Below are 23249 nucleotides of genomic sequence, written 5' to 3' on the forward strand. Positions count from 1 at the left end.
GCTGGTCAGGGGAGCGGTAGTGTCACCGCGGGTTACAGCCTCTGGAAAAGTTTTGCAGAACTGAATTTAATCGAGACTGATGCTCTTTAAGACAAGCTATAAAATCCAATGGAGAGTTATACCCTAGTAATATACCCCCATCAGAGAGTCTAAGCACCGTCTACAGAAAGGATCTCCTCTCTATTAAGTCCTCTAGGGCTTGAGTTCTCATTTACACAAAGGGCCCTTTTAGCTGTGTAAAATGGCCATAAAGTAGGTGTAAAAATGATTGATGGCATCTTTACAACCCCTTTACACTGTGAAAACAGCATAAAGTGGCCAGGGTGCAAATGAGAATCACACCTGGGTTTTGAGAGCAAATTACACAGGGGCCCTCACAATTTCTGTGTGTCCAGAACCGTCTGCTCCTGCCCCACTCTGTGTGATTCACATAGAGAATACATGAATACATTTCCAGGAGAAATGTATATATATTTATAATGTTCTTTTCTTCAACGCCCCTGTCCTCTCCGTGCCTGCAAGTCCCAGCATGTCTCCTGGCTTGCTCCGTATGAATTTCCCTGACAGGAAAAGGCTGGGAGCTGCCTGAATGTGCTGTGGTAGGTGCTAATCCTCTAATTAATGCTTTCCAAAATTCTTGATCTGAGCAAAATACCTGTTGTAAAACCATACCCAGGAGAAACACAGTTCTGAGAGCTACTGTATGCATTTCCTGCTCTCTCCTTTCTGTTTTGATTTTATGCTCTTAAGATATATAAAGAGGAAATACAGAAATTATTCTTTGCTAGACCAAAATGCCCCAAATTTATTCATAAAGCATTCGAACACCCATAGAATATACAATGAATATTGCTTTCTTCCAGAGCAAAAGGTTAAGCTGCAATGCACTGATGAATGAGCCAAATTCAGTGGTGGTGGCTCAAAGCAGAGGGTGCACTGCTATTAAAACATTGCTTCCTAAGCAGGGTGGGCTGTCTTATCAACATCCCTTTTCCCTTCCCTGTCACCCATATCCCTCCCTACCAGTCCCCCAAAGAGCATCCAAAAATCCACCAGGGCTTCCCCAAAAGATATCCCAGGCAGGTACCCAGTTATTTTCTGAACAACAGGAGATTTTGGAAGGGGCACAGTAGGAAATGTGCCCTGCTCTGCCAGCAGAGCCCTTCTCTGGCTTCATAGCCATCAAGGCAGAGAGCCTGGTGGTAAGGGCAAGAGTAAGCCCCCCAAACTCCTATGTATCCACTTCATCCACTTCATATGGGAGTTGGGCCATGGCATAGGTCCACCAGCACTGGCTGCAGCACGCTCCACCAAAGTCAGGGGTGATGGGCTGGTTCCCACCACTGTAACGCCAGATCCTACCTTGATGGGCCACTGTGCACTCCACCACCGTCTCAGCTGGCCCCAAGCATACCTGAGAATCCAGTTTAGGACTTAGTATAGGTGGTGACATGGGCAAGCAGACTGGAGTCCTCACAAATGTGCCCCTGCAGCTATGCTTGCTAGTGTCACTTGTTTTTTTTTTTTTTTTTTTTTTTTTTTTTAAATAAAAAATTTAGGGAGCTGGTCTCAAAAGTTGCATTTTTGAAAAGTCGTCATTCTGCAGCTCAGCAGAGAGCATTTTGGTGACTGTTGGTGCATCTACGCTAGAAGCTGTCTTCATGACAAAAACATGAGCACTTACAACATTGCTTTGCTCTAGGTGGATCACAGGAGACTGAACCACACTGCGGTCTTCTGACCCTGGAGGCATGCCAGTCTAGCCTTGGCATGATGTGTGATCACTGCATGGAAGGCACTTCTTGGGTGGGATTAGAGCTGCTTACACAACTAGCTTTTTGACAGACTAGTTTTTTGACTCACTGGTGCCTTTTTTTTTTTTTTTTTTTTTTCTTCCAGAAGAAACAGAACGTTTTTGCTTGTTTGAAGCCTTGTAAAAAATCGGCTTGCTTCCTCCTTGCTTATAATGATTGTGGCATAGTTTGTCTTGCCTGTGATTGCTCCACCCCACCTCAGAGACACCCTGGTCCTGGCAAGGACTGGGAAATCTGTACTCATGGCAGGGTGTGAGCACTGGCTGCCCTGCACTTGTGCTGATACAGCTGGTGGGGAGAAGTGCTGCCAACTCAGGGCTGTTCCTGCCTCCGGAGAGCCCATGCTGCGCAGGTGGAGATGACTGTCCAAGGGACAAGCCAGCATACTCATCCTGGTATAAGGCTAATTAAGTGTAAAGCACTTTCAGAGCCACACTTTAAGAGTGCTGTTTGAATACAGTTTTGTTATTCTACGTTGCTTTTTAAGAAATCCTCATTCTCTTGCTCTCATTATCACAAATGATGTCTTTGGGAGACTGGAAGTCTCTTCTTGCTTCCCTCCCTCCACCCCATTTTAAAAACATTGATTGTTGCAGGGATATATCTTTCAGGGCTGTTGGCCCAAATCCACAGCTGGTGTGTGAGGCTGATTGTCTTCAGAAGAGTTACACCAAAAACGCACTTGGCCTTTTGTGCTGTGAGCATAATTGGTGGAACTGGCCCGATGCCGGGTTTGGGAGCATGCAATTATAGCAGTGTCAACAGGGTTTTCAACATGACTGGTGATTTAGGGGCCTCCATTTCAGGAGATCAGCTCAAGGTTTCTTAAATCGATCTTTTCTCACAAAGTGCTCAGAAATGAGGGGTCTGAAGCAGCTCCCACCCCATCACCATCAGTCAACCCACAGAAAATGGTGTTTTTTAGTAATTGGGTTAGGTAACCAACTTCACCAGTTGCTCTGAAACATGTTCTTTACATGGTAGTCATCAGCATATTCACATATGCTGCTGATCTCAGCCTGCATTTGAAGAGGTCTTGACCTCCCTTATTACCTTTCCATATGGTAAATCCCCGTCAGGTTAGTGTGGATTATACCTACTGCATCCAAGAGACAATATATTCCCTAAGCATGATTGGCATAATTATAATAAAGCAGTTTGGACCAGATCTTCATCTGGTAGGAGTCAGTGCAGCTCCTCTGAAGGCAGGAATAGATCTCTACAAGCAAGGGAAATGGACCTGATGTCTAAATGGCTGTAGCCCTGCAGATGAGTTCCCAATGATTTTTTTAAGCTTTCATGTTGTCTATGGCTACTAAAGAGTCTCTTCTGTGAGTGCTAGTAGAGCTGCATTTTAGGATTTCGGGTGCCCTCTAGATAGTCTCACTAGGGACCTTTTGTAGGAGTAGCCATACAAATTGCTCATAAAATGAATGAAAAATATATTCATTTAACCTGTGTGAATGTGTTTCCTTGTCAAAAACCTTACAAACACTCACCCATGTGCAGTGTCTATGGTGGCAGTATGCTGACATTTTCCATTCTCTGGCTACAGCCCCCTGCTAGCCCAAACCCTATACTTTCTGTTGCTGGCCTTCAGAAGCAGTTAAAGGGTAGAATCGAACGCCCACATAAAAGACCTGGTATCTGTGTTTCCACATCACAAAGCATGCCGACAGACACACCAGGGCTCCGATCAGATTGAGAACCATCTGCAGAAGCAAGTACAGGTTGAGCATGCTGGTGACACTGCTGCAGTCTGCATCCTGGTAGACAAAGGTCCTACTGAGGGGGTCTGTCGTGTCCAGTTTGCATTGGCAGGACTCAAGGATGGTATCACAGGTAAATCTTGTGATCTGTAGATAATGGTGGGTAGAAAAAGCCACTGCCAGAACACAGACAACCAGACCCACGGCACTCAGCAGAAAATACATCAGCTGAAAGAAAGAAAAAAGAAAAAAAGAAGGAAAAATAAAACACTCATTTTCTATCTACACAAAGAGTGAGGAACACAGAATGAATATATGAACATGTTTTTCACAGGAAATGCATGAATTCAATGTGCTGTCCAGACATTGTGGTCTTCAAAAATTGCAAGGCAGATATAAATCCCTGGTGATGCAAAGTTCAGCAGATCATTTCAAGAGCTAGTATTTTTGTCTTGCCTATTTTATATGAGCATTGCCTTGCAATTTTGAGACTTTATAAGAGCACCATGAAGACTTCCAGCTTTATAGAGAGGAAGGGAGCATCTTCCCCTGCTGTTGTCCGTGAGTTGGCTGTCATCAGTCATTACAATCATCATTACAGTCATCAGTTGAGGTAAATTAGTGTAGCAGTCTTGAAGTAGAGCTAAGGAGACTGAGGCTTGTGCTGACATATTATCCCAGGCTGTGCTGAGAAGTAGGTGTTTCTGAGACTTGGCTCACATGGTATTCCTGGCTCTTGGTTTGCATGCCCGAACAAATCTGATTTACACTTGCAAATCAGTCAGTGAGATGTCTGATCTCCTGCTCGTGGCCCTGCAACAGCAGCCAGCCTGCCCGCTTCCTGGTACCGGCACATTTCCATGAGGAAGCACATGCCATGCTAAATCCCCTTGGAAAACCTACCCCATGAACATGAGGAAGAAGCCTTTCAAAGGTGTGAAGGAGCATCACGTGCCTCTGACTTCCCAGTGCCACCCCAGTACTGCATGAGAAGGACATGGCTTTGTCACCTCCCCCTTCTCCTTACAGCAGTGGCAGCTTTAAAGTAGGGGTGGCTTTCATGGAGGGAATCTATTCAGAGCCCATCCCCACAAGCACATGGAAACTTGCAGTCTTCTGGAGCCATTGTTGCTCAGGGTTGCACCTGAGACCTTTGGATACCAGAGCATATGGATTTCCCTCCCCGTCAATGGTTGGAGCTGGCAAGTGATACTCTGTTCACACAAAATGTGTGAATTTATATTAAAATCATATGCTGTATTTAGCCAAAATACCATTTTTGGTTCTGTTCAGCACTGTAAAAACATTTATTTTTCTTGGCATCTTATCTGTCAGACACATGGCATGGCTGGGAATCTGTTATTTTAAACAGTGGCTTCTCTCCCTATCTCTTAACCTCAATATCACAAGCAGACTATCAATATAAAGCATTTTTATGACCTTGAAACTCCAAGTATGTATATCTTGATAAAATTCACACTCCTGATGTATTTGTCTTAAATCTACAGTGCAAATCAATCTTCCTATTCAGTTTTCAGTTTGAAATATTTAGTCTTATTGCTAGTCTTCAAGCTGTAAATAGATTTTCCTCGCCAACTAACAGAATTCCTACAGCTAGATCTTCATTCCAAGACATGGCTACAATTAAATTTAATGACTTCCCCTGCAGTCTTAAACCCAAGGCAGCTTCAAAATGACCCTGGATTCAGCCCAGTGGAAGACAGAATCAGGCCTCCCTAATAAATGAGATGTTAAGCTGAGACTACATGGTGTGCCTGCTTCTCCCCGGCATGTATTTCATTTCACTGTGAACTTCTATCCAAAGTGAGCACAAACTAGCATGAAATCCACAACCTTATGTACCCTCCAGGTACAGTGAGCAAGAACGTGCCTGTTATGTGCCGAAGGGGGAGGAAATTTCAGAGTCCCGCTGAAACACACAGAATACATGGGCAGCTCTTCTGGCAGTCCTCAGAGGTGAACAGAGATGTGTGGGGATGTAGGGCAATTTCCAAACAGTGCGTTATTCTCTCAAGGTATTTTCAGAGGAATAACTTTACAAGATTCCAAAAATGAACACAGTTCCCAATATCAAAGGTGAGGCAAATGCAAGTACTGCCTATGAGAGAGCACAAGACAAAGAGCATTGGGATCCCATCAGCAGATAAATCACATGCCAGACCTGGAGGCAACTTCAATGTTGCAAATATGACTGCACAGTGAGCTCTGCCCAGGAACTAGAACATGCCACTGGAAAACTGTTTGTAGTGGCCTCATAGAAATAGGCACGGTGACTGCTGTTTAAGTAGAAGGAGAAAAAGGAAGAAGGGAGAAGCAGCGTACAATGAGGTCAGAGCATTGCAGCTCATCCTCCCTCAGCTTCCTCATATGAGGAAGAAACTTTCAGCAGTATTTAGCGGTGATAGTTTTGGTCAATGCTGAAAAGAAAATAAAGCATCTAATATGCATCTAGTGTTTCATAATAAAGGCTTTTCACACTTATCAGGGATGAAACCAGCAGGGTTTGCTGATGTGGGTCTGGAGAACCCCTTTTGAAGGCTGTGCTGGCTCAGTCTTGAGCCACCTCGAGCAGGAAAGAGGAACCACCGTGTGTGTCATGGCGTGGGCTGCCGGGGCTGGGTGGGCAGGAGTAGAGGGTGTCATACTGCCATGGGAGATGCTGTGATCAGGACATGTTTCCCATGGAAGCAGAGGAGGGGCAGGGGCAGAAAGCTACCCTGAAGCTCACTGGCATCCCCCTGAAAATGGTGGTGGTCCACCACATATCACCCCCACCCACCACCAGCATGGTGGAAGCCACCCTCCCAGCGGTGGTTGTCCTCCCTTCCTGCTGACACATGGGGTGCTGCAGATACCTGCAGTAGTCTCAGACAGGGGCTTCTGCTGAAAGCAGTTCTTGTGCCTCCTTTTGTTGATGGGCTCCAGGGTTCATGCAAGTGTGAAATGAAAGAAGCAGCTGGCAAAGGGAGGAAGGACTGTGTGGCTCTCCTCCAGTTTCCCATCATAGGGAGTCCCTCACAGTCTTAATAGGGTCACCCTGGGGGTGGCCTAAAACCTACCAGAGCTATACGTGTGTGGTCCTCCACCCAAAATGAACCTTGGACCACATAAGGCATACTGGGGTGCTTCCTCCACTCCAGGAGAAACCAACTAAAATTGTCTTCTAGGAGGATGCTCAGCAGCTGTGTGGAGCTCCAGTGGGCACCAGCCACCAAAGTGAGGGCAGGGCTTGGACTGGGCAGCAAGTCCTGAGGAGGAGAATTGGGGCAGATAGGGCTGGACCCAGCCTCGGTGCTGGACAAAGCGGAGAGCCCCTGTGGAACAGGAACTAACTTCAGGAGTTTGTCTTTGGCTCATGATCATAATTTTGCATGCTCGGCTTTGTTGCTAAATAGATAATATCACTTTCCTTTTGTTCAGAGAATAGCCTTCAACTGGCAGCTGCAGATCTGAGACATGATATTGGAGGTTTAGATGGGTCCTGTGTGATCAAAGCCCAGGAAGAGGCTTTAAGCTCCTACATTGTTTAAAACAGGTACGTGCCCCGTAGCCAGAAGCGGTTTGTTTGAAGGGGCAGTGGGGAGGGGAGTCACAGGGGGATGCTGGCTCTTAGTGGGGATGTGGAACAGGAGGGGTGAAGAGCCTCGGACTGACCCAGTCCTGTGGCGTGGTGCAATAGTAAACAGTGTGAAGGTGGATTTTGTGGGGGAGGATCCTCTGAATGGGAAACAGCCCACCAGCTTTTGACTGCACCAGAAATCTTCTGAGGGAGACTTCAGCTCCATTTCTGGCAAAACTGATGAGAATAACCCATTTTACACGACTTGGGGCGCACTTCAAGAGTATTTATTTTCTTGGGGGAGAAATGTCCCACGCTCCTCACTGCCCATGTTGGTGCTGCTGCTAGAAGTGGAAGAGACTTGAGCCACCCAGCCCAACTCACTGGCCCACCACCAGGGATAGTTGCCTCCCTTCCTGCATGGGAGGAGTGAAGTTCAGTGCGATGCTGCTGGGCAAGCAGCACAAAGCCTGTCATGGTAGCTCCCACCCCTCTCTGCAGCTCCCCAGGCAGCTGCTGTGCTTACTGCCATGTGTGAAGGTGAGGGGACAAGAACCTGAAGGCAATCAAAGCATGGAAATAATTGTTCTCCTTCCTACTTTCTTTCTGTAAGCACAGGAGAAGCTTTAGAAAGGCACAAAAGACACTCCAGGGCCTAATTTCTAAGGGAGGATGAATGCCAGGTTTTGAAAATCCGTTCCTTGCATTTGATTTCCTTCTACCTTCCTCAGTTAATAATCACTGTTATTTTGTGTTGTTTGTGTTGGTATTTTTCCTGGTTATTATGTGTCTGAAAAATATTAAGAGCCCTCAAAATTACAATAATAAGGAAAACCAGCCCAGATAAATGGTGTTAGAAATTTCCCCTCTGGAACAAGCACCCTCAGTATTCATTTTCTAGTCACTTATTGCTGTCACTGAAGCATGATTTTGGGGTCTGAGGCAGGACAAGGTGCACAGCTTCTGTGCTTCTTTTGCAATGCTCAGATGGGAATTTCGTTCATGGAAGAACACTTGTTCCCAAGGTGTGCTAATGCTCTCCCATGTTTTCAATGCCTGACCCTGGCAGAAGTCACTATGTCAGACAAAGCCCTCTCCCTGACCAGAAAGGTGGGTAGGCAGAGATTTCCAGACACGCTTTTTAATGAACCTCTGCCCAATCACTTTCTTATTTCATGGTGAGGAGCAAAACTGCTGGGATGATGCGGAGATGCTTCTAAGACCACATTAAAAATTAACACTTAATTAAAGTGGACCTGTTCTATCTCACATTAATTCTTACCTGGCTCTCTCTGATCGTCCCTACTTAATCAGTAACCCCTATCTTTCACTGAACACCTTACAAATTATTCCAGCTTTGTTAATCAGTCTCTCCTTAATATTCTTAAAATATGGCAAATAATAAAAAGTGTCTTGTTCAGTTTTCAAATATTCATTGCAGTTTTCCGTTTATACACTACAAATTCTTTCTTAGCTGCTTGGAAAATACCAGAAAACCATTGTTGCATTTCAGGTGCATTTTCACTACTATTCATGTGGCCTTAAAAATATCCCCAGCATCAACTTTTCTGATTGTATTTAATGACACAAGAAGAAAAATAAATAACAAAAAGTCAATGTACCTTTACTGTGAACTGCACACATGTCTTCTCATCAGGTTGGTATGAGATACAAAGCATAACAAACCCCACTAAGGAAACCACGCAGACCTGCAAGGGAAAAGATTTAAAATGTGTCAGTGTTGTTGTTGTTGTTTTGTTGTTGTTTGTTTGTTTTAAAGTACAACAACAACAAAAATAACATCTTTCAAGCCAAAACACCTTTCTGTCTTAGCATGTCTGTAACTCAAGGAGCAGCATGTAAGTCAAATACTTTGCATAGGGGCTACAGCTATAGGTGTAAGAGCCTCATATGTATGGATTGTGAGGAAAGAGCATTAACCTCCACTTCATAGACACCAAGGCACAAAGAACCTACCCTGAGGGGCTTTGTGAATCAGACCTACAAAGTTTCAGCTTGGCAAGACCCTTCCAGGATGCATACTGAACTTTTGTCCATGTAACTGTCAAAAAGGAGCAGAAGGCTTATGAAGCTGGGCTTGTAAGCCCCAAGATCACCTTCCTGCATACCGCTGGATGCTGTCTGGGTTTTTATGTCACCATTGTGGGATATGTGGTTGTAAATCAGTAATCATAGCTACCTCAGGATAAGAAGCAGCACAGTTTATAGCAGAGGCTTTCAATCTTTCCCAGAATGGACACCATACCAAAGAGGACATCTCCCCTGCAATCTGAGACTGCATTTTATCCCTGTGGCAGTAATTGCTGATGGTTAACAGTAATGGAAAAGTATTCATGCACTTTAGTATTCATTTAGCTGTCTTTGTTATTAATTCTGAAGATTGAGATTTATTTGAAGAGGCATACTCACTGGTAGGCATTTTCCAGCCACATAAAGAGGGAAGCTCCTGCTCTGAGGAATGCATAAGCCAGCCCAATAAATGGAATTTCCTTTTTTTAAGCAGTGCTTTCCAGGCCCCCATAGTGCTGAGAACTCCAACCAAGAGCCTTCTTCTCCCACACATTTTGGAGGACCAGTAAGCAAATCACAGGAGGATGCAGGACCTGGCAGACCCAGACAACACTTGCCTGCCCTGTTCCCTGTGTCCCTTGTTTCAATGGACAGCAGGCAGCAGCCCTGCACCCCACAGCTCACCACTGTCTGCAAAACACAATTTGGGCATCACTGAATCAAGCAGTCCCACATGGACCTTATCCTCTCCTTGTTCAAGTGTTGAGGAGCCCAACTCATGACCTTCACTGGGTCTTTCACTCACTGCAGGTCTTGGGATGTTTCCCAGCTGACTGACTCATTTCCATGAACAGACTTCCTTTAACTTTTACCTTATAAAACCAAGATTGAAATCAACTTGCCTAGAATTTGTGAATGAGTATTTAACACTGATTTATGAAATTTCTTCTCTGCTGGTTGGCACCTGGCAGCAGTGAACATCTGATCACTTATTCCTTTAACCTCCCAATGAGTTTCTCATGGGATTTTGCTGGGTGTATACACATCCTTGTCTTTTGGAAAGCAGAAATATTTAGGATGTTCAAGTCCCAAGTTCACCTGTGCTACCTGTGTTCTTTGGTGGGAGAAACCCAACCAGTGGCAACTTGATCCCCATGCCCGCACACACTTGGCATTTTAAGAGGTGGGCCAGAACCATGGCTCTGCAAACAGCCTGTATCTTTTTTTGGCAGCTTCCCCTGTTCCTGGACAGCAGGATCCACGTGGGTGCCAGAGGGCATCCCCAGGTGCCACCACTGGGCTGCTGGAGCTGGATCAGGGCATCCTGCCTGTAATTGCAGGGCAAGAGGGAGTTGTAGGTTGGAGCTATGCTTGGAGGAAACAGTGCACAGATGGGCTGCCTTGGAAAAACAGGAGAGCTGATGACATGTGCATGGTCTTAAATGTCACTTTGTGTCACACCTTCAGGTGTGATATGGTGGGATCCCAGGGGGCTCAGCTGTAGTGAGGACCTTAGCAGAGATCAGGCAGCATGCTTTCAAGCTGCTAAGGCTTGTCTTCACATACGGCCAGGAGCAAGCCTCATCCTCTTTACTAGTAGCAGCTTGATTATAAATAATAACTATTAAATTCTCAAGAATCTATTTTTCTGCTTCATATTACTATGAGGGTTTTCAAGTCTTGTCATTAATTTGGGTTTTTCTGCCTTCCCAGAACAATGTCACTTGCCTTCTCCAGGCAAAATCAGACAAAAGCACATATTGCCTTTGCTCAGGGATGGGACCATAAGTCTGGGATCTTTCATGGTCCCTTCCCCACCTGCTTTCTGCACAACATGGCAGTGCTGCTCATGTGGAGATTTCCAGCTCTTCAGGGGACTACTTGACCTGTAGTGAAAAATGCATAAATGTCCTTTCAGACAGCAATGGCTGAGCACGCTTCTTTTATGATCTGATGAATAAAATACCAAAGTTTTCTTTATACCTTCATTGTCGGTGTAGGGTATTAGCCAGTAGCCCAGTAAAGGAAGAGTGCCTTTGAATACACAGGTAGTCACGTCCCTCAAGAACCTGTGTGATTAATAATACTTTTTACCATAAAGTTTTATTTCATGTCATTTCAGTAAGACATGAATAGGAAGTATTGCCTGAGACCATTTCCAAAGAAAGCGTCAGTATTATTTACTCCTCTCCACGTCATGTGTATTTATATTCTGGTCCTATGACTTACACACGGCCTCCAATTTATTTGTTTTCTTCTTTTTATTGTTGACAGCAGTAGCTGACAGGGTTGTCAGGGGAAAAAACAACCTTTCTTGTCAAAGGTCCTTCAGTGCTGATATTTTTCCCCCCTATAGTGCTTCTCTGTGACTCAAACATGTTTTATTTCTCAGGATTAATCACCTATGTCCTTGGTCCCTTGCACTGTATATTAATCTTTTAATTCAATTAACATGCCCATAAAACTTAAACCTTAAGGAGATCACACCTCTAGTAATATCTAATAAACTTCCCCACTTGCAGTAGGAAACAACTTGCAGCAAGCACTAGAAAACGCATATATACACCCGCTTAACACTACATGCCCAGATTCATGTCAAACCAAAGGGGCTGCTTAAAGCTAGGCTTAAGTATTGCTGGTACCTGCTGCTAAAAGGATCTTGTGATGAGCAATAAATCACATCTGCTTTGCTTCAGCTACACTGGTGGGCATTTACACTTGCATGAACCCAGGACCAGATTCACCTCTGGCTGACTCCAGCAGCATCGCTGGACCGAGTCCCTGCTGTCTTTCCCTTTGGGTATCTGTCCCGGCCCACGGGAAGCAGTGGAGCTGCACCCATCACCAGAAGGTGCTGCTGAGGACAGGGTCAAGCACGAGCTGCAGAGCTGCCACTTACCAGCCTGGATTTATTTTTTCCCCTACTGATCAAGTGTGATTGAAACAGGGCCTCGTACAACCCCTGCAAACACCCCACTGCCTTTTAGCATGTCAGGATCAGGCCTCCTGCTTCAGAAAGCTTCCCATACAAAAGGCTGTCGTTGAAAGGGACTTCCATTCCTGCATACACTTTCTGAAATTCCTCTGGGATTTAAATAATATACTGAGATATTTGGAGAGGTGTTTTTATATAGAGGTATTTATAGAAGATTACACTGGGTGGGGATTCCAGAAAGGCTTGGCTAGGATATTTCGGAAGGCTTAAGTATTTCTTTTATAACTATATACTTTTTTTTTTTTTTTTTTTTTTTTTTTTTTTTTTTTTTAACCAGAAGTATGCATTTTTGTGAATGATGGTAAAAAGCAATGTTGCTGAGGATTATGACCACCACATGTTTTACATTTCTGTTCTTTAAAGGTAAATTCTCTCACTGAGCAAAACCAAAGCGTGGAATATCTATACAGAAAACAGCTTTCTGCTTCTATTTTATACATTAGTAATAGAACAGTTTTGAATTACACCTGTGAAGTATAATAGAATAACCATAAAAATCCTTTGGTAAATATTTGTCAGTACCCCCTAAGTGACTAAGACAGTTGCCTTACAGCAGGCAACGGATGCAGTTGATGCTGATTGGGAAGTAGCATGAGGTAATCCTGCATCCCAGTGCTTCAATAGCCATTGCAATATCCCAGCTTGAAGCAGACACTTCCTATGCCTTATTGACTGAGCATACAACATCATTAAATGCAATTGAACTTGCTTTAGCACTTGCTTGCCACCAATCGATATGCATTTGTTATACAAATAGAATAGATTCTATAAGAGCTACAGAATAGCAGTTAATTAGATCAGCTCTTGTAACTGTTATCTGTAAATCTAGAAATATGCATTTTTATGCTGAGTAAATTTCAGCTTGAGTTTATATCAAGATCTTATTTCAGAATTTTCCAGATGGACTAACACACCCTTTGCTGAATAGATAGTGACATGGAAGGTTATCCAAGGAAAGTATTTAAATATAGAAGAGTACTGTCTAGAAAAAGACCTAAATGTGATACAGATGCATGTAGAAAGGGTACAGATTTAATTTTGGTTAAGGAATACCTTGTGAAATCCCCCAGTTTACAATCCAGTGAAAATGGCTCTTTACTAGGACTGGCTAAAAAAAATTAAAAGTTTTTGCTCTAGAAAGCTCCAGTGCTATTTCTTTTTATTGGGAAGTAACAGACTTTGTTCCCATTAGGCAAGAGTATCTCAGGGCTAAAAAGTCTTAAGAATTAATTATTTCAAAACCACAATCAAAACAGGCATAAACATTTTCTGAACATTTCATTTCCCTTACTCCAAAGAGGGCTAGAGCACGCTGTCAAGAGAACCTAATTAAAGCTCTTGTAGTTTGCAACAGGAACAGGGCCTGATCTCAAAAGTATTTAGAAGTGGGTCTTCCAGCTGATTTGCCTGGCATATTCCTTGCAACCATGGGGATCTAAGGGCACAGTCCTTGGATCTACAGGACTTTGGCAAACAAACTGTATGTGCGCACTGGCTAGCACAAATGAGCATTTCTCACAGCTTGTAGCCTCAGGCTCTGCTGCAAAATAGATATTTGACAATGAGGCTGCAACCATACAGCAACATCCATTCAGCACTTGCAAGGAGTGTGCCTTTACATATCTTCATCAACTTAAAACCAGAACCCAAGCAGTTAGGAAGACTAATTTCTGGTAGTACCTGAAATCCCTCACCACCAACTTTCCTTTCATCTACCTCACCATGCTGAATAGCTCCAGCTGCACCAAAGCACTTTGGGCTGACATCCTGCACCATCTGCACCATCTGCATGGTGCCAGCATCCTCCTGCACCAGCCAGTCCTGTCCTTCCCACCGAGCTTACTACAACTCTTAAAAGGATCACAAATGAGAAAAACAGGCTCATCATCTCCGACAGAAACAAACACAGGTGGCAATGCAGGGCAGCCTGGGACCCAAGAAAGACCTTTGGGCAAAGCTCGTAGACATTGTCACTCGATCTTCCTTGGATCTCTCTCACATCTGGTCACTTAAGAACCAAGCACAAGGTGTACAGGAGATGCAAGGGCACCACATGATGGTGATGGAGATAGCTGTGTAACATACATAATGGGGGGAAATATGAACATGTAGGGCACCAATTTCTGCTGTGGTTTGCATTCTTTATCTTCACACACTGGCATATTAATGTGGTTTGCTTTACTTCAGCAGCATTCAAAACCTCAGATTGCTTTGATCTGCCTGTATCTCTTCCTTGTATATTTGTGGGGAAAAAAAATTCTCATTGTTGCTTCAATTTTAACCCAAGTGTTGCTATAGACTAGGTGACTTTCTCCAGAAAAGTGCCTCTTACCCAGAGCATCTTGGCAAACTGGTCACATCCAGCTGGTAAAGTGTGAGAGTCAAAAAAATCCACCAAGAAATTAAGGAAGGAGGCAAAAAAATGGTTTAAATGATCATCTTGGGCCTACAGTATGCTACAAGACAACTGCTGCAAGCAATTCACATGGGCAAACTATATCTCCTCTACTCTTTATACTGGGGCTAGTGAGCAAGAACCTCCTACAACAACCTTTAGGGGTCAAAAAAACACACACACCAGAGGGCAATACTTCTCAAGTATATGCAGTGTAACACCACATGGCATTGCTGATGCTTTCAGTACCATAGGCTGGTTATTCATTTATAACAAGACTGTAAACTTTCCGACTTCAGGGAAAAATATGTTATTAACAGATTTTGGGGTAAATTTGCATTACGGACAAGTTACTTTATAGTTGCTGACTTCAAATCACTGTGATCTTTCTGTTTGTAAGGATAAGGGTAAAGAAATTACATCTTTTCACTGTCTCTGAAGTCTCTGGCTTACCCTCAGAGGAGATATTTAGCTTGATGGATTACCAGCCTTGTCATATCTGGCAAGGCTTAGCTCCTGTCCAAATATTCAGAGAAGCCATGCTATCCACCAAATTTAACAGTCCCACTGGACCCAGACTTTGATGCAAGAAGGAAAATGTTCCTGTTGGCTTTGTCATTATGAAATGGGATTATCTCTGATGCCAGACATCCCTACAGAGTTTTGCAGACAGTGACACTGATACTCATTTCTTTATGAGGTTTGAGGAAACTGCAAAAAAAAAGTAAATACTACATGCAGCTTTAACTGCTAGCTTTCATCAGCCTTGGGTCAGCCTGGGTCTCACTACCACATGCAAAAGAAGTCAATCCGCCACACAGAGGTACTGCTCCGTAGTGTTTTTTTGCTCTCATAGATTTCTCATTAGATTTAAGGAAAGTCTAGTTGCATATAAATTACTTCCAGAAATAATAGCTCTAACAATGATAAAGATGCATATTGTGGTTGCAGACAAAGACCATCATCAGCTAGGAAATCTTTCTTTTAACATCCATAAAACCCCAGGATAACTGACCCACCTACGGACTAAAACAGTGATGTCTTTACTACATGTTCCTTCAAACCCTGCAATAATGCACCACATCAGACATGTGACTTTCTTTTAAAGCCTGTAAAGTAATCAAAACCCTGGAAAATCACTCATAATCAAATGAAGCTATATTTTTCTGTAATGATCTCTGCCATTTATGTCAGTTGCACAGCATTGACAATGGTCAATTTTCCTAGAGTGAGACTTAATTCCCATGGCAAAGCACCATGAGACTACCATCACTTACAAAACCAGGAGCTGCAGCAGCAGTTCATTATTGCTGTTAAGTCAGAAGTACACTGCTGGGCAATAAAGTGCCTGAGGGAACCAAGCAAAAAAAGTAAAAGTTCCTAGAGCCAACAGTGATTTGCAATGTGAGTAGCATAGCACAGCTAACAGTCCTTTGTGAATGAGACTTGCCATTTGAAATGTGTCCACGGTTGTGAAGCTACAGAATGCCATCATCTCTTTATAGCCAAAAGGTTCCCGAGGCTGAAGAAACCTACTTGAACAACCTCCCTCTCCAGATCTTACATAGTCTTTTTACACAAGCATAATCCAGTGAGGAACTCTGATTTCCTCCCTGCTTTCTCCTGAAGCTGTAGGTGCATCAGGTCAGCACCTAACCAGGTATCACATGGACCTCTGGTGTGCACCTCCCTGCCCACTCCCTTCTGAAAGGTGACCTTTCAACATTTCTTCCTATTGTTTTCTACTCCACACCTCCTCCAAATAAGTATGGATTTCTGTTAAACAGACATCAGTGCATGGTTACTCTCAGAAAATAATGAGCTTAAAAGGCAGAGGGATCAGAAGAGTATATCTCTGGTGCTATGCTCATATATGACTATAGACAAGTACTGGAGTATACTGGAGTGTATTTCCTGCAGCATACTTCATTGAATACCATCCAGAGTTTCAGACAGTTTGAAGAAGGCTCAATTAAATACCTGAACTTGGAGGCTCTTCTTGGAGGCAGTCCTCCCTCAAACCTTTTTATGTTTGCCCATGGCTAATTGAAGCTTGCTTGTATAAAAAATGGATGCCTGCATGACTGTCATTTCCATTAGATGCTTTGATGGCACCAGTTTTTAAGTGTCCTCTTTTTTTAAAAATTTAAATCGGTTTCCCTAATAACAAGTGAAAGTTAAAAACCCAGCAAGGCTGTAGAGGAGGTAAAGCCTGACTGAAAGCCACCTCCACAATTGCTGCAGGAAGAGGTGTCAAAAGCAACAACAAAAAAAATCAGCAAGGGGCCAGGCCTAACAAGAAAGTGTCTCTTTTCTTTCAGGCTTTGAAAGAGAACACATTTCCAGGGCTTTGAAATAGTCAGTCACCCTCCATATTGATATGGAAGGGGATTGGTTTCCACCTGCCCTAGCTTGGGATACTTCCCAATTATTGATGCCTGCTAGGAAGACAAAATGGCTGCCTCACGCATAAGATGGCTGTCTAGTGCTTGGCAGGGCCTCGTGGACATACCTCACGTTCAGCAGCAGGGATGGGTGGAAAGAGAAAGGGAGGGAAGGCTGGTGGGCGTTTACCCACATAGATTTGCCATGTTATATCACATGAAAGGCTCTTGGTGGAGATGTCTACAGAGACTCATCTGTGCTGAGAAATTGCCAGAGACAAGGTGGCCCTTGAGCTGCTTTGTTACACTGAGCTGGGGAGCAATTTACATTGTAGGAACAGCTGCAGCTACAGCAAATCCATCCTAGTCCAGAGGAGAGTGGGTATAACCAACCACCAGGACACATTTAACCTCAGTTTCTATTTATTTTATATCACTTTATAACACAACACTGTACTTTTTTTTTTTTTTGTACTTTTTTTTTTTTTTTTTTTTTTTTTCTCCACAGGCACCTGCAAGGCTCCATCCTACTAGCATACATCTCACAACAATGTTCTCAAAGCTTCTCCTGAACAGTTATAAACACCGACAGTGCTGTACCAGGATGAAAATCATAGAATCATCATAGAGTGGCTTGGGTTGGAAGGGACCTTAAAGATCAAGTTCCAAGCCCCCTGCCATGGGCAGGGATGCTGCCCACTACATCAGGTTTTCCAGGGCCCCATGCAACCTGGTCTTTAACACCTCCAGGGATGGGGCATCCACACCCTCTGTGGGCAACCTGTTCCAGTGCCTCACCACCCTCTGAGTAAAAACTGTCTTCCTAACATCCATTCTAAATCTCCCCTCTTTCAGTTTAAAAACATTCCTCCTTGTCCTATCATTATCTACACAAGTAAAGAGTTCCTCTCCACCCTTTTTATAAGAACCCTTTAAGTACTGAAAGGAAAAAATCCCAACACCTATCCTCCCTACAATATCCTCTTCTACAGTTTCAAAAACCCAGCTTAATTTTAGGGGCTCTGCTGCCTCCCTGGGAACAAGGGAGGCTGGAGTGACTTTGCAGAGATGAGGGTATGGAGTTCAGAAACCTTGTAACATCACTTGCCCTCCCCTCCAGACCCACCATGATTCAGCCCCTGAAAAACAAGGGAGGCAGAGGCTGTTACAGGCAGCACTATTGATTTTGGCACTGAGGCTTACCAGCCCACAAGCATGTGCTGAGGCGGTGGCAGGACCTAACATCTGAGTCACCTGCATGCAGGAGGACATCAATTAAACAAACATCTCAATTATCAGCATCTGATAGGGACACGCAGCAGTGGGAGATGGTCCTGGCTGTTTGCTACCTGCGTCGCACTACACATCGGAAGATCTCTAAAGCAGGAAAGCCAGCCAAACTCCTCCGCCAGTCCTGTTACACAGCCTCACTCCATCAGGTTCAAGAAGTCACTGCTTCAGTGGTGTGGCCAGAAAGCAAGGAGTCATGGATAACACTTGGGTATCGTGCAGGGACCCTCTGGATCTGGTGGGCATGTAGCTCCTGGGGGGACTTTGCTCTCGATAGGGTAGGAGAACAGAGAGGGGCTCAGCAGCCATGAAGCTATCCCTGACCAGGACCATGGGACCCTGGAGACCTTTTCTCTGGGTACAGATGGAACCATGTTTTTTGCCTTGGTTTGCTTGGGTAACAGATGGTGATTTTTTTTGTTTTGTTTTGTTTTTTGTTTGTTTGTTTGTTTGTTTGTTTTTCAATGTCTCTAAAGATCCAAATTTCATGTATGTACAAACATATATACATGGATTTAATATTACTTCCTGACAGAAATAATAAACACCCTGGATGGATATTCTTTTCTGATGAGCAGCATTTCTGTAACTTCCTTAACTGCCTGAGTCTGCAAAAGGGCTGAAAGGGAGCTTGCCTGTGAGATTTCAGATACCCTCTACTTTTGATCACAATGGAAATAATCTAACAGTAGATTTTCAAGGAAAAACATATCTTTTCTTCTTCTGGATGTCAAAAGGCCACAAGCTAATGAAAAAGAATGAAAGGACACCATTAATATATACTGCTTCTGCAACACTTTTCATCCAAGGATCTCAAAGCAAGGGTGACAGATAGCCATTATTAACCCCTCTTTACAGGGGAAATAACAAAGTCTGAGCAAGGTTAAGTAACTTGGCCAGAGCTACATGGCAAGTCAGTGGCATGATACAGAAAAAAAAAAAAAAAAAAAAAGCACTCCTGGGTAGATTTGTGACCTGCTTGTCCAAGCACCTCCAAAACAGCAGAAAGGAGCATATTGCCATTGTAGCCCAGGCTGCAATTTTGGGTGCTCAGGACAGGGGTTTCATGAAGATGCAAACCATGGTCTAGACACCTCTGCTGCAAATGGATACAAATAGGTGAAGTGAATGCCACCCTCATTAATTGCACTTCTTTTTCTGTCCCTACAATGTAGCAGACTTTTTACTAGGTAGTAGGCTGTTCAAGCCGAAGCAGAAGTGGTAAATCACACAGGCTCTGTATTTCTGTCCATAAACCTTTTATTTGGTATCTGACTAATGCCCCACGGATTTCAGATGAAATTCATTTGAAACCTGTGCATTTTAACTGGTTTTCACAGTGAACTGTTTCTGATGCAATGCAAGCTAGCTGTGTCATTTCCTTCTGTAGCAAGCGCTCCACTTGAAGGCAGGAGCCTCATGGGGGACATGTTTTTTGGTGCCATGGCTCTCCTCTGCTCCCAGTCAGCATAGAACATGCTTTATTTCATAGGATGGTGAAACCACCTGTGTCATGGTCTGTGCTATCAAGGCAGTCAGGTTTTGAATTGGTTTGATCCAGACTGCCTGGCATGGTTTGGTTTTCCTTGGGAGTATTTTTCTTAACTAAATAAGTTTCTTTTCATTCGTATTGAGACACTATAGTGCTTGGTTTTCAGCAGGGAATGGTGTCACCATTTTGACACTAATAAAGAAGAAAAATCCTCCCATCAATCAAGGTCTATTTAACACATTAGCAATTTTCCTTCATTTTTCTGTCATCCTGCATTAACAGCCATGGGGTCATATCCAGCCCTGGTGTAATTCCAATGGAGTAACAGTAGGAATAAGCTTCACGCATTATCTCTAATGTTGCTAAAAAGGTCTCGATAATAGATTTTTTAAGTTCTTGATTCTGAATACTAATTGAGTCCCTTAAAAAGAGCACTTGAGTGGGATGCTACTAAAACAAATATGCTCTGGTATTTTACATCTTTATGTTCTGTTGCTCTTTTCTGTGTGAATAAAGGAGTTTTGGGAAGTCACTTTCTGCCTTGATGCTTGTTCTACAAGCTGCATGTGGGTAGGTTATCCATCCCTTGACTACTTGACTCCATGCAGCTTCCCACAGCAGCCCAGGAGGTGACCATAGAACATTCATGAACACACAGGAGGTCCTAGCTGAGGACCCTCTTTTGTGGGCCATTCCTCCCCAGCTCTGCAGAGGACAGAACTCAGCACGTTTCTCATCACAGCTCACCTGCAGCACCCCATGAACCGCACACCCAGAAGCTCCATCTCAGCAGCTCCTGGCCATCTCCACCTCATGGCCAAGTGGGCACTAGGTACTTCCACAGGGACATCACAGCACAGGAACACAATAAATGCAGCATCACCTCTTGCCCCCGGTATTTTGCCCCTTAGAAATACACTCTTCATTATTCCTGTGGTGCATCAGACATGGCCAGTTCTCCGCATGATCTCTTGTTGGGGAGTCTCTGGGGCTTCGCTACCCCCTCCACCTCTCCTTCCTGGCTTCCCTTTTCCCCTGCTGGCATCTGATCACTGGGCAAGGTCAGAGCCCTCTTTGCCTTCTACTTTGGGCTGAGCATGCAAGAAAGCCTTCCTGGCCATGTCCCCCTGGCACACAGTCCCTGCCATCACCATGAGGACAATCAGCATCAAAAGCAACATGCTGTTTTGAGCCAGGGAGGAATCAGACCAGATATAGACATGCCAGTGGCTCAACATCCCGCCAGGGTCCCTATGGTGAGAGTTGCCATCCAACTTGAACCATACCTATGGTAACCACCCCCCATGGGTCCCCATGCTCATCCCTCAGTATACACAGGTCCTCACGACAGCCATGGAAGTGACAGCCCCCTGCAGAATTAAGAGAATGACACCGTGAGAGCCAGTCAGCATGGTCCCAGGCTGAGTTCTGCTTTGAGCTGTGGGCTAGCTCAGGAATGCACACAACAAGTTTCACTTGTTTTTCAGGTGGGAACTCTAAAAGCGATGGAGCTTTGCCTTGTGTGGTCGCCCAGACGTCACTACTGCAGGCGGTTGTTGCTAAAAATGCTAGGGGTTACAGCTCAGCCTTACAAAACAGAGATGCTGTTTGAGTCTCAGGCATGCCTGAGGGAGATCAGGCCTGTGTGGATGTCTCAGATCAGCACCGCTTTGACACTGATGACATTCACAGGGCCAAGGGTTTTTTTTCAGATCCCTGTCCATACACTACTTCAGCTGAGCTTGGTCCTTTTCCAGTCTTTTTGTGACAACTTTTCTCCTGCAAAAGCTATTTCTAACCTGGGATGCTACAAGCGCTGCGCTGCCTGGAAAAAAGAGAATCTGACTTCCAGGATCTCAAAATAAACAGGAAGAGTGAAAATGTCACAAGCTGCTATTTTATAACAGATACTTCTCCCTTGTAAGTTAACAGAGAAGACCCCCAAGAGGAAGTCCTCCTCCTGAGCAAGGGCAGGCTCTCACCCTATGAAACACCATTAAACTCTTTGATAACTCTTCTGTCACAAGAAAAACGAGAATGATGAGATGAGCAAGGATATTCTGCTTTGCTTGAGAGCTCAGGCCCTGCTCCTAGCCCACCTTGAGGGTCTCCTTTAGGCTGCTGCCTCCAGCAGCTGCTTAGGGCTTGCTAGTGTGGAGGTGTCACATTCACCCCCACCAGCAGGGTCCATACAGCAAACCCCAGCAATCTGGGTGGTCAGATCATTGCTGGAAGTTCTTGCAGTCTAACAACACCCAAAGTAGTGCTAATGCTCCTGTATCCATTTTCCTGAAGCCTGCTGCTTTTGGGAGAAAATCTGCCTATTGAATTACACCCATGGCACATCCCAGGCTGCTAACATACCGGACCACACGGCCAAGTGGGGCCACCCAGACCCCGCTGTCAGCACAGGCATCCTGACCAGCAGCGCTCCCCCAGGGGTCCCCTTTTCCTGCAGGACCCTGCCTTGCCCCCCCAGCACGTGCATGTCACTGCCCCCTCCCCCAGAGCCCCACAGTCACGTGCGGTCTTGGCTTTGCTGGGAACCATGGGTGAAAAAGGGGTTAAATCGCAGCGCAGCAAGGAAGCTGTGTGGACAGCCATTTCTCCTCTTGTGCTACCATCAGCACGCCCAGCTAAAAGTTGAGAGTGCCCCCGCTTCTCAAACCTGACTATTATGGTTCATATGGGGAAAGGGGGGAGGCAGCATAAATAATCAGCATTTCTTTCAGCACGAACCCACTGCGAAGCAAAAGCTCATACATACATCTAGTGACCAGCAAGCATGAGTTTTATTTAAGATCTGTTGTTGTATTTCAGGGAAGAATATGAAAGATTTTGTTATTTTGCAGGAGCAGTTTCCTTGGGATCAGATGTTTAATCCCAGTAACATTCTTAGTTAGCATAACTCGAATGGTGTTGTGCATGCAGTTGGTTAGTCTAAAGTGTAGCGTCATGCAGCTTGCATTAATGCTGGCAAAGGCACTTTATGTAGAAACAGACTTTATGCTTACAATTATCCCAGCCCAATATGGAGTGTCTCTGACTAGCAGAGAAGAGCTGATGCCTGCCATAAGGAAGCCCAGCACTGTTACAGAGACGCCGAATACCAGCTGCAACAAAGCAAACAGCAGTGGAAAACGGCAGCCACAACACGTGTGGGATTCCTCCTCCTGGCCAGCTTTGGGATCCCCCTTGCTTTTCTTCTTCTTCTTCTTCATTGCTGGCTCCTGCGTCTTGCTCGAGCCGGTGCTTTTCTCCCCTTCAGGTGACTGGCTCTGGCTGTTAAGGGATGCGTTGTGCTGGGCTTTCTTCTCCTTCCCCATGCTGTTTCTCACGTGCGTGTGCGTGCGCCGACGGGTGTGCAAGGGTTTTTCTGCCCCCCAAAGCCTCACTTCGTGCTGCCTGAGTTGTTCCTGGTATTTGAACCAAGGAGGAGGCTGAACAAATATGGAAAACATTCAGAGCAGGCTGTCAGGGCTTGGAAATGCCACATATAGCCCAGAGAAGAGGGGGATTCAAGGGGGGTAGCCAACTGCCAACATGCTGGCACTGCACA

The 23249-nt window shown here is 44.6% G+C and overlaps 1 protein-coding gene across 1 annotated transcript; it reads right to left on the bottom strand.

Moving 5' to 3' along the window:
• Positions 1-1512: 1512 nt before the first annotated feature.
• On the bottom strand, positions 1513-23153 carry SSPN (sarcospan). Its single transcript, XM_005022984.6, has 3 exons — positions 22705-23153; positions 8726-8812; positions 1513-3751 (listed from the first exon to the last, which is right to left on the bottom strand). Exons 1-3 carry the CDS (start codon positions 23149-23151, stop codon positions 3389-3391), a joined length of 897 nt encoding a protein of 298 aa, XP_005023041.3. The 5' UTR covers positions 23152-23153; the 3' UTR covers positions 1513-3388.
• Between the last annotated feature and the right edge of the window lie 96 nt (positions 23154-23249).

Source organism: Anas platyrhynchos, chromosome 1 (genome assembly GCF_047663525.1).
Source record: "Anas platyrhynchos isolate ZD024472 breed Pekin duck chromosome 1, IASCAAS_PekinDuck_T2T, whole genome shotgun sequence".
Taxonomy (NCBI): domain Eukaryota; kingdom Metazoa; phylum Chordata; class Aves; order Anseriformes; family Anatidae; genus Anas; species Anas platyrhynchos.